Source organism: Andrographis paniculata, unplaced genomic scaffold (genome assembly GCF_009805555.1).
Source record: "Andrographis paniculata isolate CXL003 unplaced genomic scaffold, ASM980555v1 Contig49END, whole genome shotgun sequence".
NCBI classification, from domain to species: Eukaryota; Viridiplantae; Streptophyta; class Magnoliopsida; order Lamiales; family Acanthaceae; genus Andrographis; species Andrographis paniculata.
In genome coordinates this window covers 3,296,744-3,311,527 of record NW_026137583.1, presented here as the reverse complement: position 1 = coordinate 3,311,527, position 14,784 = coordinate 3,296,744, and the positions used below count along the sequence as shown (strand labels likewise).

General features: G+C 35.2%; 2 protein-coding genes across 6 annotated transcripts; one reads left to right on the top strand and one right to left on the bottom strand.

The window, feature by feature from the left end:
• Nucleotides 1–249: 249 nt before the first annotated feature.
• Nucleotides 250–2,472, top strand: LOC127252857 (serine/threonine-protein kinase PBL27-like). The gene is made up of 5 exons (XM_051277204.1): nucleotides 250–476; nucleotides 882–1,066; nucleotides 1,206–1,389; nucleotides 1,476–1,867; nucleotides 1,997–2,472. Exons 1-5 carry the CDS (start codon nucleotides 332–334, stop codon nucleotides 2,225–2,227), a joined length of 1,137 nt encoding a protein of 378 aa, XP_051133161.1. The 5' UTR covers nucleotides 250–331; the 3' UTR covers nucleotides 2,228–2,472.
• Nucleotides 2,473–2,588: 116 nt separating this feature from the next.
• Nucleotides 2,589–13,309, bottom strand: LOC127252858 (deaminated glutathione amidase, chloroplastic/cytosolic). 5 transcript variants are annotated; one of them, XM_051277207.1, is made up of 2 exons: nucleotides 12,304–13,309; nucleotides 2,589–2,902 (listed from the first exon to the last, which is right to left on the bottom strand). In XM_051277207.1, the coding sequence occupies exon 1, from the start codon at nucleotides 13,157–13,159 to the stop codon at nucleotides 12,305–12,307; it is 855 nt and encodes a 284-aa protein (XP_051133164.1). In that variant the 5' UTR covers nucleotides 13,160–13,309; the 3' UTR covers nucleotides 2,589–2,902; nucleotide 12,304. The 5 variants fall into 5 exon arrangements, with proteins under 5 accessions (XP_051133164.1, XP_051133163.1, XP_051133162.1 ...); XM_051277206.1 differs by having other exon boundaries at nucleotides 2,900–2,917; XM_051277205.1 differs by lacking the exon at nucleotides 2,589–2,902 and adding an exon at nucleotides 3,704–11,221.
• Nucleotides 13,310–14,784: the final 1,475 nt, after the last annotated feature.

Genomic DNA, 14,784 nt, shown 5'->3' with positions numbered 1-14,784 from the left:
AATATTAATTATTATATGAAAACATAGTTACTAAAAAATTGCAAAAATACCTTATAATATTAATAGAAGGATATTTGTACAAAATATTATACAAATATAAAAATATTTTTAATATTAAATATAATAAAAATAAAAAATAAATATCATCTTAGAGGCGGATAAAGAGAATATTTATTTTTTAAATATATATATATAAGTAAATTCCAAGGACCCCACTTTAAATATATTTAGACGAAGAAAACAAGAAGGATTCGCCCCCAGTAAGAAAAATACAGAATTGCCGACCGACTTATACGTAATGGAAGAAGCTTCCTACGACTAAGTCATACTCATGCCGAGGGTGTACGACGACTGGGAGAGACTGGTTCACGCTGTTCTCGACCGGGAGGAGCTCCGGCGACTTGCGCTCTGTCCTAGCTTCAGCAGCTCGAGTTCCGCCGATTTCAGTTTCGACCTCTCCATTGATGATTTTGAAGGTACTACTACTTTCATCATTCTTCACTCTTTCACCCACACTTTAATTTCTCAGGAATTTTGATTGTTAAAAAATTCTAGGGTTTCCTCGGCTTGTGTTAATTGTTCTCGATTTCTTCCGAAAATTGATTTGATTCTAGATGAGAACGCATCCAATCGAGTTATTCGGAGAACATTTATATTCGTGTGCCAGTGTGTTGAGAATTAGGAAGATCTTGTTTGAGGACATAAATCTGATTATTATGGTGGATCTGTATTGGTAATTGTTTGTCTTTCTGTCCATGGAATGTTCATGAGTTTCCGCTTCCAAATGTGAACTCATTTTTATTTACAGTAAAGTTGAGGTCATAGTTGTTGATTACCTTTGGGAATGGCACTGCCATTAATGTATCTTATTTGAGCTCCAGTTTCTGGAAGAACTACAAGTGATGAGCAGAGGCCTCAAGACGACACACCGTCCCATCAAATTTATTGCAAGACATTCACCTTTCACGAGCTGGCCATTGCTACAAGAAATTTTTACAGCGACTGTGTTATAGATAAGGGAGGTTATGGCAGAATGTATAAAGGACGTCTGCAGGGCTCCAATCTTGTACGCCATTAAATCACTAAACTATCACATTGCTCTACATTTTGAGATTTAGGTTTAACTATTAATCGATTGTTTAGGTTCCTTTGTGTAATTTGATAAGATGGTCTCTCTCTCTGTTTGTGGTATTTTGGTTTTGTAGGTTGTTGCAGTAAAGGTAGTCGAACGAATTGACAAGAACAGAGAATTTCTTGTCGAGACATTGATGCTGAGTGTTCTACACCACACTAACATTATAAACTTAATCGGATATTGTAGTGAGGGAGATCATAGGCTCCTTGTTTATGAATATTCGCCGCTTGGCTCTTTGTATGATCACCTTCATGGTACAAAACTTAATTAACCTCTGTTAGCCATTTTCGATACATAAAAATGTAGCTTATGGTATTTTCTTACATATATATCCTTGCAGGCCCTATGCCGGGTAGGGAAAATCTCGACTGGAACACGAGGATGAAAATAGCTGCCGGAGTAGCCAAAGGATTGGAGTATTTGCATGACAAAGCTAATCCTCCTGTTATCCACCGTAATTTGAAGCCCTCTAGCATTTTGCTCGGGCAGGGGTATGAACCAAAGATATCTAATCTGGGATTCGCAAAACTCGGACCCTTTGGGGACAAAACTCATGTAAGCACACGGGTTATGGGTACTTATGGATATTGTGCACCAGAGTACGCCATGACGGGGAAGCTGACCATGAAAGCAGATGTCTATAGCTTTGGTGTTGTTCTTCTGGAGATTGTTTCCGGCAGAAAAGCAGTCGGCGATTTAGAAAATGGAGAAGTCCTGAGCATCATTCCATGGGTATGATCCAGCTAGCTGCAGATGATTATTGCATTTCTATTAACTTGTCAAAGATAATCATCTGATCCTTAATTTAGCATATCTTCGAGTAATTGTTTCTGAGTAATCGTAATGTGCATTATTTTCCAGGTTAGACCATTATTAATGGAAAGAAAGTACGTGCAGATAGTCGATCCTGCTCTGGGAGATCGATATCCATTTAGGTCATTGTCCCAAGTTCTTGCTGTGGCAGCGATGTGTATTCAGGAGAAAGATGAGTCACGTCCAACAATGGTGGACGTTGCTGCTGCTTTAACTCATCTGTCTTCGCTGAAATATAAGGTTGAAGCTCAAACAGGCTCTGCTGGGAACTCTGCTTGAAAGAAATATGTATAAAGACAAGCAAGCAACTATAATTATTCAGGTTTGTGCTATGTTATGTTATGCTTTCTGTTGTGTATCTCTATTTGACACAGTAGATTTTCTTGATGGAGGACTGTAATCAGAAAATTTTTAGTAAAATTCAAATTAATGACCCTACTGACATCCCACAAACCAAATCTGAACACAAATGATATATGCAGTGGAATGTAATGCAAACTCTCAAAGTTTGTTGTGTTCAAATATTGTCATCTGCTTGTTGTTTGCTGTGCAGAATGAAACGAAACAAATGGTACACCAGTGTGTGTGGACCCAGTTCGGCCCTCAACCGGCCTACGTCTGGGGGTACCAACCCAGGGCGATTCCACTGACTAAGGCAGGAACAAGATACATAGCTCCTCACACAAACTCCACAAATCTCTTGTCACAAACATTCAACTAAAATGCATTGGTGTCCCTACACCACATGCAAGTGCACGTTGCTTCGTAAAGGCAAGTGTGCAAGGCCGAAACCACCGTTGCCTTGTTCTCTGAGATGGGACGAGGGTGTAGGCAGCTTCACCCTTTCTTCATTCAACTCTTCTTGGAATCCACTTTGCATCAAACAAACGCTCGGCAGTTTGTTGACACAACAGACAACAGCGATCCCTTCATGATATGATTTTGGCTTCGAATCTCCAGCAATTTCGACTGAGTTCAGACCCAAATGATTGACAAAATCTTCCCAATTTTTTCTACTCAAAATATGGACTAACCTCACAATGAAAATTCCTCAAAATAAAAGAGTACTCTCCCCCTCGACAAGAAGTATGACTAAACTATTACATAATTGGATTTTAGCTTTTCATAAATAAATAATGATGAAAAGAAAATCTCTAAATTTCTAGCTCTAAGCTCACGAAACTCCCTCATAATTTCTCTCTCAATCAATGATGAAAAGCTTGAAGAAAGACAAACCTAGGAAGTATGTATATATAGAATATACAATCCTTCCTTTGGTCAATAAAAAATCGACACAATAAGCTTCCAATTGATCAAACAAATTTGGATATATTCAAAGACATGTATCTGACCATAAGAGAGGAAATTTGACATATCTATATTCTCATAAATGTCCTTAGAAAAGATGATAGTCAAATATATGCATCTTTTGGAATGGGAGTGAGAGACTTTATCTTCATGTTTGTCTTCTGTTTGTATATAATCTAGTGGGACAAAACCATTGTCTTTGTGTGCAGTAGGACATTGAGATATATATCTTGTCTCATCTTGAAGCTTTTTAAATGACCAAAACATAACCATGAACTCGAGCAGGGTTGCAGTTATGCATACAACTGATTAGTCGTCTGATTTATCTGAGGATCCAAAAGGGTCCTCCTTTTTCTTATTTCTCTTTTACTTTTCAAATCAATGCTACAACAATTTCTTTTTTTTTTTTTTTTGTACTTTTTGCCTATGAAATATTGAGGATTTGAATTGTCTTTTTTTTTTTTTTTTTTTTTTATCTCCAACGAGACTTTCTCCAGCTAAAAAAACAATGTGGTAAAACATTCTACATCAACAGTCAGCATGGACACACATGCACCAGTTGGTGGTCTGAACATTTTGCGAATCCCCGATACATTAAACAAAATTTCATACCAACACTTACAGGTCAGTCACCGATCAAGACACTATACCAATTCGGGTTAGAAGTGAACATTGTTGTAATGTATAAAATTGGTGTAACAATTGAATTAAGGTTAAGAAATTTAGAAAACAATATTGAAGCAAAATACTTCAAAAGGTTGACAGTGAGTGTTATAAATGATGTTGGTTAATCTATAGATAATTTAATTGAAGGTTGGAATTTAACTAATACTCTTTGTTCCAGCTAAAAGTATCTCAGTAATTTTTTATTATTTTTTAATACACATTCTATTTATAATAAAAAAGCTTTATTTGTTTATAATTTTATTATTTCTACTTTAATAAAAAATAACAAATTTGTCATTATTACATTAATAAATTCTTTATAATACCTTTTTTTTTTATTTATCTCATTTTAATATTATAATATCATTATATCTTAATTTGTGTATCCATCTAAAGTTTATAATTTTTCCGGACAAATGTGAGTGAAATGAATTAAAAAAAGTAATTGACTAATTATATGAATTATTGAACCAAAATTTTGGGCTTTAAGATAATGGACTTGCAGAGTTTAGGCTTGACTTTATGTGTTAAAGTTGAATGTATCCCAGTAATACAAATGAAATTATATGTTTATATATATATATATATTTGTCCGATAAAATTATATATTATTATTACTCCGTCCACACACTAATGTTCTATTTTTCTATACTTTTCTATTTGAAACGTCTAAAAATAATTGTCCTCTTTCTATTTTTATACATAGAATTTTATCTTTTTACCCTTACTTTATTTATTTTTTTTATATCTATATACAAAATAAATGATTATTTTGTCAATTTACAACCAAAAAATTAATTACCTAAAAAAATCGTGTAAATATCACTTTAAGACATTAGAAAAATGATCGGAGGGAGTATTATTATTATCATAATTATTTTTTATCTATCCGTTAAATATATTATCATTATTATTATTTCTGCAAAATGTCTCTTTTTGCAGAAAAAGGGATTTCCCTCCAGATAATTAGTAGAGATATTATAAATTTCTGACGCCATAACAAAATAAAATCTGACATGATATATTTTCATTTGATAGTACAACTCATTCTATTGATTTAAATTTTATGAACATGTCTATATTAAAGATGATATAAGCACTATGCTAAAATCTATTCATTGTACTCTATTGAATATGAAATGGGTATAATAGTCCCTCCGTCTCAGATACCATGTCCACGTTGCCGTTTCTATCCGTTTCATATACCATGTCATTTTTCTTTTTTAAAAAATGATTACACACTTTAATCTCATTTTAAATTTTTAAATTTTATTTTTTTTAATTTTAATTAAACTAATTAGTTATCTTAGTCTTAATTTATAATTATTTATATTATAGAATAATTATTTTCACTAATACATTCTTAATTATCTACTAATTACACCCCTGTCTACAGTGCAGCAGACACGGTATCTGAGACAGAGAGAGTAATCTCTAAGTTTCCATACAAATAAACCTCCCTCGGGACTACGATTATGCATACAAAACAAAAATGAAAGTAAACAAAAACAACAATAAATGAATAAAAAGGTGATTAAGATCAAACCAAACATAAATTAAATTGTAAATCAAATCCAAAAAGATCATAGCATGTAATAGTCTTCCTAACTACGACAAAACAAACATTGGAATGGACTTCAATCAACATCAGGATACTGTAAAATTTCAGACAAATAAAGGACTAAACGGCTAACTTAAGCAAGCTTCCGGGTCATATCTAGCGAGTGGAAGTTAGGATAAATAGGAATTGAAAAAAAAAAAACAAAAAAAAAAAAAATGAAAAATGAAGAACAAAGAAAAAATTAAAGCATGGAATTTGAAAGGAATTGTATAGATCAACATAAAATTATACTCGCTCCGTCTCAAAACAATAGTCTCATTTTGTCATTTTCGTCCGTTCCAAAACCATAGTTGTCAATAACGCGCTATAGTGGCGTAGCATAGCGGAAAAGCACTTTGCTGCTACTGCCACTCCGCAATTCCGCGTTTACGCAAAAGGAATATAACTTTAACTATAAAATGTACTTTTTTATTATAATATAGACAAAAAAAAAATATTTATCTTAAATCTTAATTAAATTTTTAAATTCATTTTTAGAAAAGAAACAAATTAAAAAGCCAAAAGTTTGCAAAATTTGATTTCTATCAAGTATAACCAAAATTTGTTAGCTCATAATGGTAGCAATGATGTGATTGGTCCTATTGTTTTGAATGATTCCAATGAGTGGTTAATTAAATAAGTTGATAATTTCGGAAGATAAGTTAGTCTTTGACAATGATAATTTGACTAGATGAGTTGTTGTTAATGCTAATAGGTCTGCAATCTACACTAACATACAAACATCAATACATCAATGAGAAAGAAAGTTATAGATACTTCGAGCTCTAAAAAGGGAAATGATATTATACAAGGTGACGAACATGCAATTGAATAAATTGATGAGAATTAAGAAGAGAAAAAAAAATATATAGACAAAAGTAATTAAACAGTGAAGATGATGAAAATGAAGAATAAAATTTTTTATCAGATTTTGAATCTGATTAGCTTTGATATTGTTGGGGTGAGAATAAGTGTTGCACCAATAAATTCTCATACACTTATTCAAATGGGCCAACTCCCGAAGCGTAGTTATATCACAGTTAACGGCGACTTTTCAATGAAATAAATGCATAGTCCAAAGCAATAAATGACAAGTTATTTGTTTACCCGTTTCGGATATAAATCATCCTACATCTGGGGGATACCAATCCAGGAGATGTTCATTAATCAGTGCTGATTAAGAACAAAACAACCAAACATCCTTCAACCCAAACTACAAGCTGATTACCTAGGAAATTCCCTCCACAGGCATATGTTGTCACAAACGCGTACCGACAACTAACAACAAGCTGGGTTGCTCAGATTCTGAATGTTCCCCTGATCGGAACTTCGATCTCCCTTCAACCAACGAACTTCTTCGGCAAGATAATAGTTATATCACTCACTCAAAGCATGGAGATGGAAAGGAAGAGGTTGAGATGATTGATACAATATTTCTCTCACTACACACTCTCTCAAAATCACTCTCTTACTTCCCACTAAACTCGAGCTGAGTTAAGCAACCACAGCAGCCATTGATTTGACATGCAATTAATTCCCTTGATATAAACAAGGTACGGTCTGTATCTAATAACTTCTGACTACAAGAGAACAAACTCAAAGTGTCCATTTTGTCTTGAGCAACCACCATTCCTAGGAAAGACAAAAAGACAACTTGATGGGACTCCACAAGTTGAGTCAAATGTTGCTGTTTTTGGTAACTAACGACCACAACAGCAGAAAGAAGTATTGTCAATATGCCAAAAATAGGTGAAGGGATTTTGATCAACTTAACAATCTCCTCCATTTTGGCATATGTGACCACGCACACTGTGCAGGAGATTATCTCCCACACTCAGCAAAGCAATCCAATAATTCAAAAATCAAGTTAAAACTTAGATTACAGGCCAACAAGCAAAATAAGGCTACACGCAACCTATTTAAATTAGAAAGTTGAGATAACAACAGTTCCAGCAACCACAAATTCAAAAACAACAACAAACATTTCCAACAGCAGAAGCAGACAACCAAAACATGACAACAGTAGCACGACTCCCACTTTTTGCTGCACCTTCTATTCAGCAACCCCTCTTTCTCCTGCACCTCTTCCCCTTGCGCGGAGCAGATGCCAAAAAAGGTTGGGAGATTGTTAAGTTAATCAAAAACCCCTTCACCTATTTTTGGCATATTGACAATACTTCTTTCTGCTGTTGTGGTCGTTAGTTACCAAAAACAGCAACATTTGACTCAGCTTGTGGAGTCCCATCATGTTGTTTTTTTGTCTTTCCTAGGAATGGTGGTTGCTCAAGACAAAATACACTTTAAGTTTGTTCTCTTGTGGTCAGAAGTGATTAGATACACACCATACCTTATTTTTATCAAGGGAATTAATTGCATGTTAAATCAATGGTTGTTATGGTTGCTTAACTCAGCTCGAGTTTAGTGGGAAGTAAGAGAGTGGTTTTGAGAGAGAGTAGTGAGAGAAATATTGTATCAATCCTCTCAAACTCTTCCCTTCCTATCTCCATGCTTTGAGTGAGTGACATATACTATTATCTTGCCGGAGAAGTTCGTCGGTCGAAGGGAGATCGGAGTTTCGATCAGGGGAACATTCATAATCTGAGCAGCCCAGTTTGTTGTTAGTTGTCAGTACGCGTTTGTGACAACATATGTCTGTTGAGGGAATTTTCTAGGTAATCAGCTTGTAGTTTGGGTTGAAGAATGTTGGGGTGAGAATAAGTGTTGCACCAATAAATTCTCGTACACTTATTCAAATGGGCCAACTCCCGAAGCGTAGTTATATCACAGTTAATGGCGACTTGTCAATGAAATAAATGCAGAGTCCAAAGCAATAAATAACAAGTTATTTGTTTACCCGATTCGGATATAAACCATCCTACATATGGAGGATACAATCCAGGAGATGAAATGGGGGTTGCTGAATATAAGGTGCAGCAAAAAGGAGGAGTCGTTACTACTGCTGTAATGTTTTGGTTGTCTGCTTCTGCTGTTGGAAATGTTTGTTGTTGTTTTTGGTTTTGTGGTTGTTGGAACTGTTGTTATCTCAAATTTCTAATTTGAATAGGCTGTCTGTAGCCTTATTTTACTTGTTGGCCTGTAATCTAACTTTTAACTTGATTTTTGAATTATTGGATTGCTTTGCTGAGTGTGAGAAATTATCTCATGCACAATGTGCGTGGTCACATATGTCAAAAAGGGGGAGATTGTTAAGTTGATCAAAAACTCCTTCACTTATTTTTGGCATATTGACAATACTTTTTTCTGTTGTTGTGGTCGTTAGTTACCAAAAACAACAACATTTGACTCAGCCTGTGGAGTCCATCAAGTTGTCTTTTTGTCTTTCCTAGGAATGGTGGTTGCTCAAGACAAACTGGACACTTTGAGTTTGTCCTCTTGTGGTCAGAAGTGATTAGATACACACCATACCTTGTTTGTATCAAGGGAATTAATTGCATGTCAAATCAATGGCCGTTGTGGTTGCTTAACTCAGCTCGAGTTTAGTGGGAAGTAAGAGAGTGGTTTTGAGAGAGTGTGTAGTGAGAGAAATATTGTATCAATCCTCTTAACCTCTTCCCTTCCCATCTCCATGCTTTGAGTGAGTGATATACACTATTATCTTGCCGGAGAAGTTCATTGGTCGAAGAGAGATCGGAGTTCCGATTAGGGGAACATTCAGAATCTGAGCAGCCCAGCTTGTTGTTAGTTGTCAGTACGCGTTTGTGACAACATATGCCTGTTGAGGGAATTTCCTAGGTAATCAACTTGTAGTTTGGGTTGAAGGATGTTTGGGTGTTTTGTTCTTAATCAGCACTGATTAATGAACATCTCCTGGATTGGTATCCCCCGGATGTAGGATGGTTTATATCCCAACCGGGTAAACAAATAACTTGTCATTTATTGCTTTGAACTCTGCATTTATTTCATTGACAAGTCGCCGTTAACTGTAATATAACTACGATTCGGGAGTTGGCCCATTTTAATAAGTGTACGAGAATTTATTGGTGCAACACTTATTCTCACCCCAACAGATATATCTCTATTACACAATAGTGATCTAATTTTTTTTTGCTTACATAACCATCTAATAGTTATGATCATATATATATTTTTTGACATTTTATTGGCTTGGGTGATATTTATTAAATTTATTTATAGATTTTTTTTTTATGTATTTTTGTTATAATTTTGTATATATAATAATTTTATATATATATATTCTTAAATATTTAAATAGCAGTCATACCGCTATCTGCTATCCCGCTATAGCATTTTAGATATTAACCGCTACGCACCGCTATCCATGATTGACAACTATGTCCAAAACAATAGCCTCATTTTCATTTTTGCTAATAAGCTCTCCATTTTTTTACAAAACTATCTCCACTTTTTTCACAAAATTACATAAACTATGGGCATTTTGGTCTTTTAAAAATATTTTTACACCCGCTATCAATATAATACTATTATTCCTTAATTATCGTGTCAATCTCAAATGTCCCTATTGTTTTGAGACGGAAGGAGTATTTGATTTGTGTTGGCTAAATAAATGAGCAAGAATAAGGAAAATAAATAAATTAGATTTGTTGTGTTGGTTGGATGTGTGCTTCTCCGTCCGCCTCTTTTGTTTCTTGCCAAAAGGCTTCGTTCACTTCAATTCATTACTTCATTTAGGACAACACATAGCAGTATAGCATGCCGAATCTCATCAGAATTCCAAAATTAAGCGTGTTTGGACAAAAAAGTCCTCGTATTGCACCAAAAACAAGAATTCATTTATTTGTTTTTGTAACTTCTTCGCATTAATCTTCCTTAAAATAAAAAATTAACACGTCTCGTAAATCCTCTCATTCGTTGCCCCTGTTTCTAACTTTCAATTTTCACGCATCATTTCTCGCATTATGTCCTCTCATTATCCCTTTATCGATTACTAGTATTCTCAAAAAGTTCTTTGGGTCATGGGCTATCTTTCCGAATAAAATTCCTTGGCCATTCATATCCCTCAAAGATACATTAAGCAACATTTGGCTACATTCCTTTACTTATTTTCAGGCCAAATCCAATTCTAACGCTTGAAATTTATTTAATGGTTTATGTTCAAAGGTTTAAACTTGTACGAGGTTTGAGATATAATTTTTGAATTTTAGATTTGTTATCTAGGATTTAAGTTCACTATTCTATTATGATAACTCTGACATATAATCTTTTATTAGAGTTTGAGATTTGTTATTGGGAACTTGAAGTTTGTTTTCTAATAGTTAAGATATGTTATACTTTGAGGTTGTTATTGAATTATTATTTTACTTTTTTGGCCATTTATTTAAATTAAAGTCATTGAATGACAAAATCATTTAATGGAAGGGACTAAGGATGAGTTAGATGAAATTGTGGAAAATTTATAAATGAAAATCAACCAAGATTATAAGATGTAGAACTAAAAAGATTTGGGCAAACTGTATAATTACATAAATATATAATATAGAATTTTAAAATATATTAATTTAAGTGGTTCGGAATAGGGCGAATTTGGAGAGGATTTTTTTTAACAAATCAATAACCCGCCCTTACCTAGCCGGATTTAAATACTTAAAACCTATAATCCACCCCGGATGTAATTTTTGACTCAAGACTCACCTCATTTGCAATATATAACGCCGGATTGAGGCAAAGCAAGTCTGGTCTGGATTATAAATGTCTGAAATCTAGTGCCATATAAGAACATAAAATGTGCTAGTCTTCAAAACAAAGATCAATGATGCAAATAAATCATACTAGATTAGGATGCAATAGCTGTAACATGTGTTGTCAAACATAAGATGCTATGTTTTTTTGACAATTTTGAATGATAGAAAGAGATTTTGCTACTAAATGTATTCTATAAGTAATGGCTTCTATTGATACTCTTAAATATGTATACTCTTTAACTACTAGTGACGAGAAAAACTATGTACGTATACTCTTACATAGACATAATTACAGAGTTAAAATACAAAGAACTAAATGCTTGGTGCCCAGCAACTAAAATTGCCAATGAAGGTGGTAAAAATCGAGTCTTTATGCCTAGAAGAAACTTATGTTTGGCTATGTTTGATGTTTTCAAGACTTTAATTTCCTAGGTTCTTAGATGAAGTAAATCTACCCATGAAAACTATGTTATCTCATGGTAAATGGGGTTTTCCAAGTTTGTTGTCACCTACAAAGGACAGAGAATGATTAACATTTCCACAAAGGATTCATTATTCGACAAAGATGGGAATGGGAGTGTCGAACTGGATGAACTAACAGCAGCTTTAGCTGAGGAATCATCAAGAAAACCAGATCTTGATATAAACAACAACAGCAATATGCAGGAAGTCGGCCCTGATAAGGTTCGAACAATTTCCCTATATTCATCTTTTGCTAATTAGCTTCCCTTTCATTCAATAACTCATTATTAAAATTGGGCTCTACGAGAATTCGGGTTATAATGAAAACTAGAAACAACTGGAGAAAAATTGAACCTTAATCTAATGAAAGACAGCTCCGAATTCCTACAACTCCAAGATCAACTAACCATCTAGCTTGAAAGTTTCGAATTCTTGCAGTCATGGAAATATCCAGTTTGTGTGTAAGCAATGTAGGATATGTGTGACTTCTTCCACTAGGATCTATTGGCAAATTGATTTCATGAAAATTCATTTATTCATGTGCATTTGCAGATTTATAGAACATCAGCATAAATTCAATGAAGTATGAAGCACATAGCATAGATAAATATGGAGTTGGGGAAGAGTACACTACTGACCTTACAGAGAAGCTGACGCCGATCTCCAAAACTCAACCGGCTTCCGATGCTGATCGATCGGCATCTTCGATCTAACCGAATCAATCAGAGCGAAATCAATGTCTGCAACAGCAATACCGGTGGATAATCGATCAGGTAATCTTCCGATTACTTTCCCCCAAGGATCGATAATTAGGGTTTCGCCGTAGCTTTCTCTGTTCTCGGAGTGCTTCCCAGCCTGCGACGCCGCAATCACGTAGCACTGCGTCTCGATCGCCCGTGCGCGGAGGAGGATTTCCCAGTGCGCCTCCCCGGTGACTTTTGTGAACGCCGACGGCACCAGAAGCACCTGCGCGCCGCGGTGGAAACGCAGCTGCTGATAAAGCTCCGGAAACCTCAAATCGTAGCACACGGTGAGGCCGAGGCGTCCGAACGGGGTATCCACCGCGACGATCTCGTTTCCGCCTTCGGTAAAGCTGCTCTCCTTGTACACCGCTCCGCCGGGGACGTCGACATCGAACAAGTGCATCTTCCGGTAAGTCGTTACGATATTCCCCGCATCGTCGACCAACACGTGCGTGTTGCGCAGGTGCGAATCATCAGATCCTCTCTCCTGAAACCCCCCCAGCGACAGCCACATGCTCGATTCCCTCGCGATTGCGCAGTATCTCTGCATAGTCGGTCCGTTCAACGGCTCGGCGATGGACAAACTGTCGCCGGTTTTAGCGCCAAAGTATGAGAAATTCTCGGGAAAACAGAGCAATTTGGCGCCGGCGGCAGCCGCTTCCTTGACGAGACGAGAGCAGGTAGCAAAGTTGGCGGAAAGGTCGTTGACGGAGGTCATCTGAGCGGCGGCGATTCTGACGGTGTTGGCCATGGCTGCGGATTCAGTCAGTGGGGTCGTCAATCGTAGCAGTCAGGTGTGCACAGTCGCATCGCCCTAAACGGAGCTGAGTGAGAGTGAACGTATCCGGGTCGACCCAAACTCCGGATCCGAATCCGGATGTATGCTAGATTTTTTGGATCTAGTCAACTATGAAATTATGACTGAGTGAGGATTCTTGATGTATTAAAATTATTTGTTTTGTGTTTGGTTTTAAAGGAAAATATTTTGACGCAAAGTAGTATTATAAAATATGATGTTAAATGGTTATAATTTTTAAATATAAATTTAAATACAATCAAATACATGTTAATATATACTATATTTTTAATATTATACGTATAATTATAAATGTTAAGTTTAAGTTCATGACGTCATATTCTGACTCTTGCATCAAATTCAAATAAAATTTTAAATTAGATAATTAAAAATATTTTAGAAGATCATCTATTTGTAATTGCTTCAAACTATTATCATCATATTCTTTAATATAATAAAGCACCGCAATAATTTTTGAAAAAAATAAAATAAAAAATTAAATATTTTGTAATAAGAATCCAAAGTGTACATTTTGCACGAATAAGAATGAGTTCTTGATTAAATCCTCTCTCAATTTCAATTTCACATTTATTAATAACTTCTTGTATTCTATCTTTTTTTTTTTAATTATATCTTTTTATTATGCATAAAGAGTAAACTATGTTTATAATTGTTGCTAACATGTCAAAAAAGTTTTTAACGTCATTATGATTTCTTGCAACAATAACGAATCTGAAAGGAACATGTTGGAGTCGCATAATGAGTTGATGAAGTTGGTAGAGTCGGATGATGAAGGTCTGAAAAGACATCCTTTTCGTAGTTTTTGTGCAGTAGATTTATTTCAACTTAAGTTTGAAATAAGAATAAGGTTCGCAAGTAGGAATGAGATTAAAGACGCGATAAATTCATATGCAGTGGTGAACCAGAGAGAAGTTAGATTTCCTCCGATCGATAAGAAGAAATTGTATGTTGTTTGTGGGGATGCAAATTATAAATGGAAGATTTATGGCCGGGCATAGGTTTTGAAATATCTATTTTTCACGATGAACACATATATGATGAGCGGTTTAATGTAAAGAATATGAAGACTAAGTTGTTGAATGAGAAGTATGTGAAAAAGTTTAAATCAGACTCCAAAAGAGCAATGAAAGGTTTTCATATAGATGTCATCAATGAGTTGCGTGTAAACATAACCAAAGACATGACATATCGCGCGAAAAAAGAGAACATTAAAGCAATTAGAAGGTGATGCAGCTCAAGAATGCAATAGATTATGGAATTATGCTAATGCATTGAGATAGGCCAATCCAGGTTCGATGTTGGTGTTGGGTACCGAGGATGGGGATTTATTTGATAGAATGTACATTTGCTTGGATGCCTTGAATAGGGGCTTCCAGGCTGGTTTACAGCCATTTATTGGGGTTGATGGTTGCCATCTTCAGACAAAGTATGGTGGAGTCCTTCTTACGATTGTTGGTGTCGATCCAAACAATTTTATTTTCCCTATTGCATATGCAGCGGTTTTGAGTGAGACAAGAGAAACATGGACGTGATTTCTCACTTAGGTTAAGATGGATCTG